The sequence below is a fragment of the Penaeus monodon genome, chromosome 30 (genome assembly GCF_015228065.2).
Source record: "Penaeus monodon isolate SGIC_2016 chromosome 30, NSTDA_Pmon_1, whole genome shotgun sequence".
Taxonomy (NCBI): domain Eukaryota; kingdom Metazoa; phylum Arthropoda; class Malacostraca; order Decapoda; family Penaeidae; genus Penaeus; species Penaeus monodon.
The window spans coordinates 4461502-4462517 of record NC_051415.1 but is presented as its reverse complement, the minus strand read 5'-3'; the positions used below and the strand labels follow the sequence as shown (position 1 = coordinate 4462517).

Sequence of the window (1016 nt, the reverse complement as noted above, 5' to 3'; positions counted from 1 at the left end):
GAAACAAACATTTACACGACACGGAATTAAAACCGGCTTAGTTTTAATCTAGCTTTTGCTTAAGGAGGAAAGTACTGGTAGCCACATGAACAAGTTAAAAAAACGGGGGGTGGGGGTGGCAGTTGACGAAATCAAAACACGCAACACAAGAAAATTATAAGAAAAAAAGAGGAAGAAAAAGAAAAGGCAGCCACCTTTTACCGAGGAGAAACACCCAAACACACCCAAAGTAAACAAAGGTCAAATCTAACTTTTGGAGCAGCCCCTCATTCTGAAGAACCACCACGACGGTGTTCATCATGGAGAAGACCCAGTAGGCCCCGAGGAAGGCGCGCAGTTGCTGGAGGGCCACGCTCGTCACCAGCAGGAGCTTCGTGGACCACACCAGCAGGCGTCCTCGAAGTGCCAGGTCGGCGAAGGTAGTGAGGAAAACCGGGTCTTCGCTCACTAACACCACACACACGTCCCAGGACATCAGACGTTCCTGGAGGCACCGTCGGTATTAGGAGTCAAAGCGGACGAAAAACAAAAGAAGAAAAAAAGGAAAAAAAAAGAGAGAAAGAAAAAGAAGAGTAGGGAAAAGGTAAAACAAAAGAAGAATAAGTAAAAAAATTGAGAGAAAGAAAGAGAAGAGAAGGAAAAGGTAAAAGCAAGAGAAGAAAGAGGAGCAAGAGAAGAAGGAACTACATGAACCTTGGATAAGAAACACACCGAGAGCACCGAAACAAAAAACAGAAGAGCATCGCCTGCCGCCCTTGGGAATCGGCTGAATAAATCTGATCAAGAACAACAGATCTATCAAGCTGATTCCCGTAGGGTCGAGAGGCGCATGTTAAAAGGGGGATCGGATAAAAAGATCTGATTCTCTGACCTTGCAGTCAATCATCTTCCCCCTATTTTATTTTTCGGATCCTGAGACTTCTTTCGAATTGCATTGGTCTTTGTATCCCTCCCATTGGTTGTAGACACGAATTTATACAAAGACACGTATAGATAGAAATATTCTTTGTGAATGT

The 1016-nt window shown here is 44.1% G+C and overlaps 1 protein-coding gene across 1 annotated transcript in view; it reads right to left on the bottom strand.

The window, feature by feature from the left end:
• Positions 1-1016, bottom strand: part of LOC119592275 (ionotropic receptor 21a-like) — a gene marked incomplete in the record, with an annotated part of 8970 nt that overhangs the window by 6408 nt on the left and 1546 nt on the right. The window contains 1 exon segment of the mRNA XM_037941105.1: positions 252-484. Within this exon segment, the coding sequence (XP_037797033.1) occupies positions 252-484 (233 nt within the window).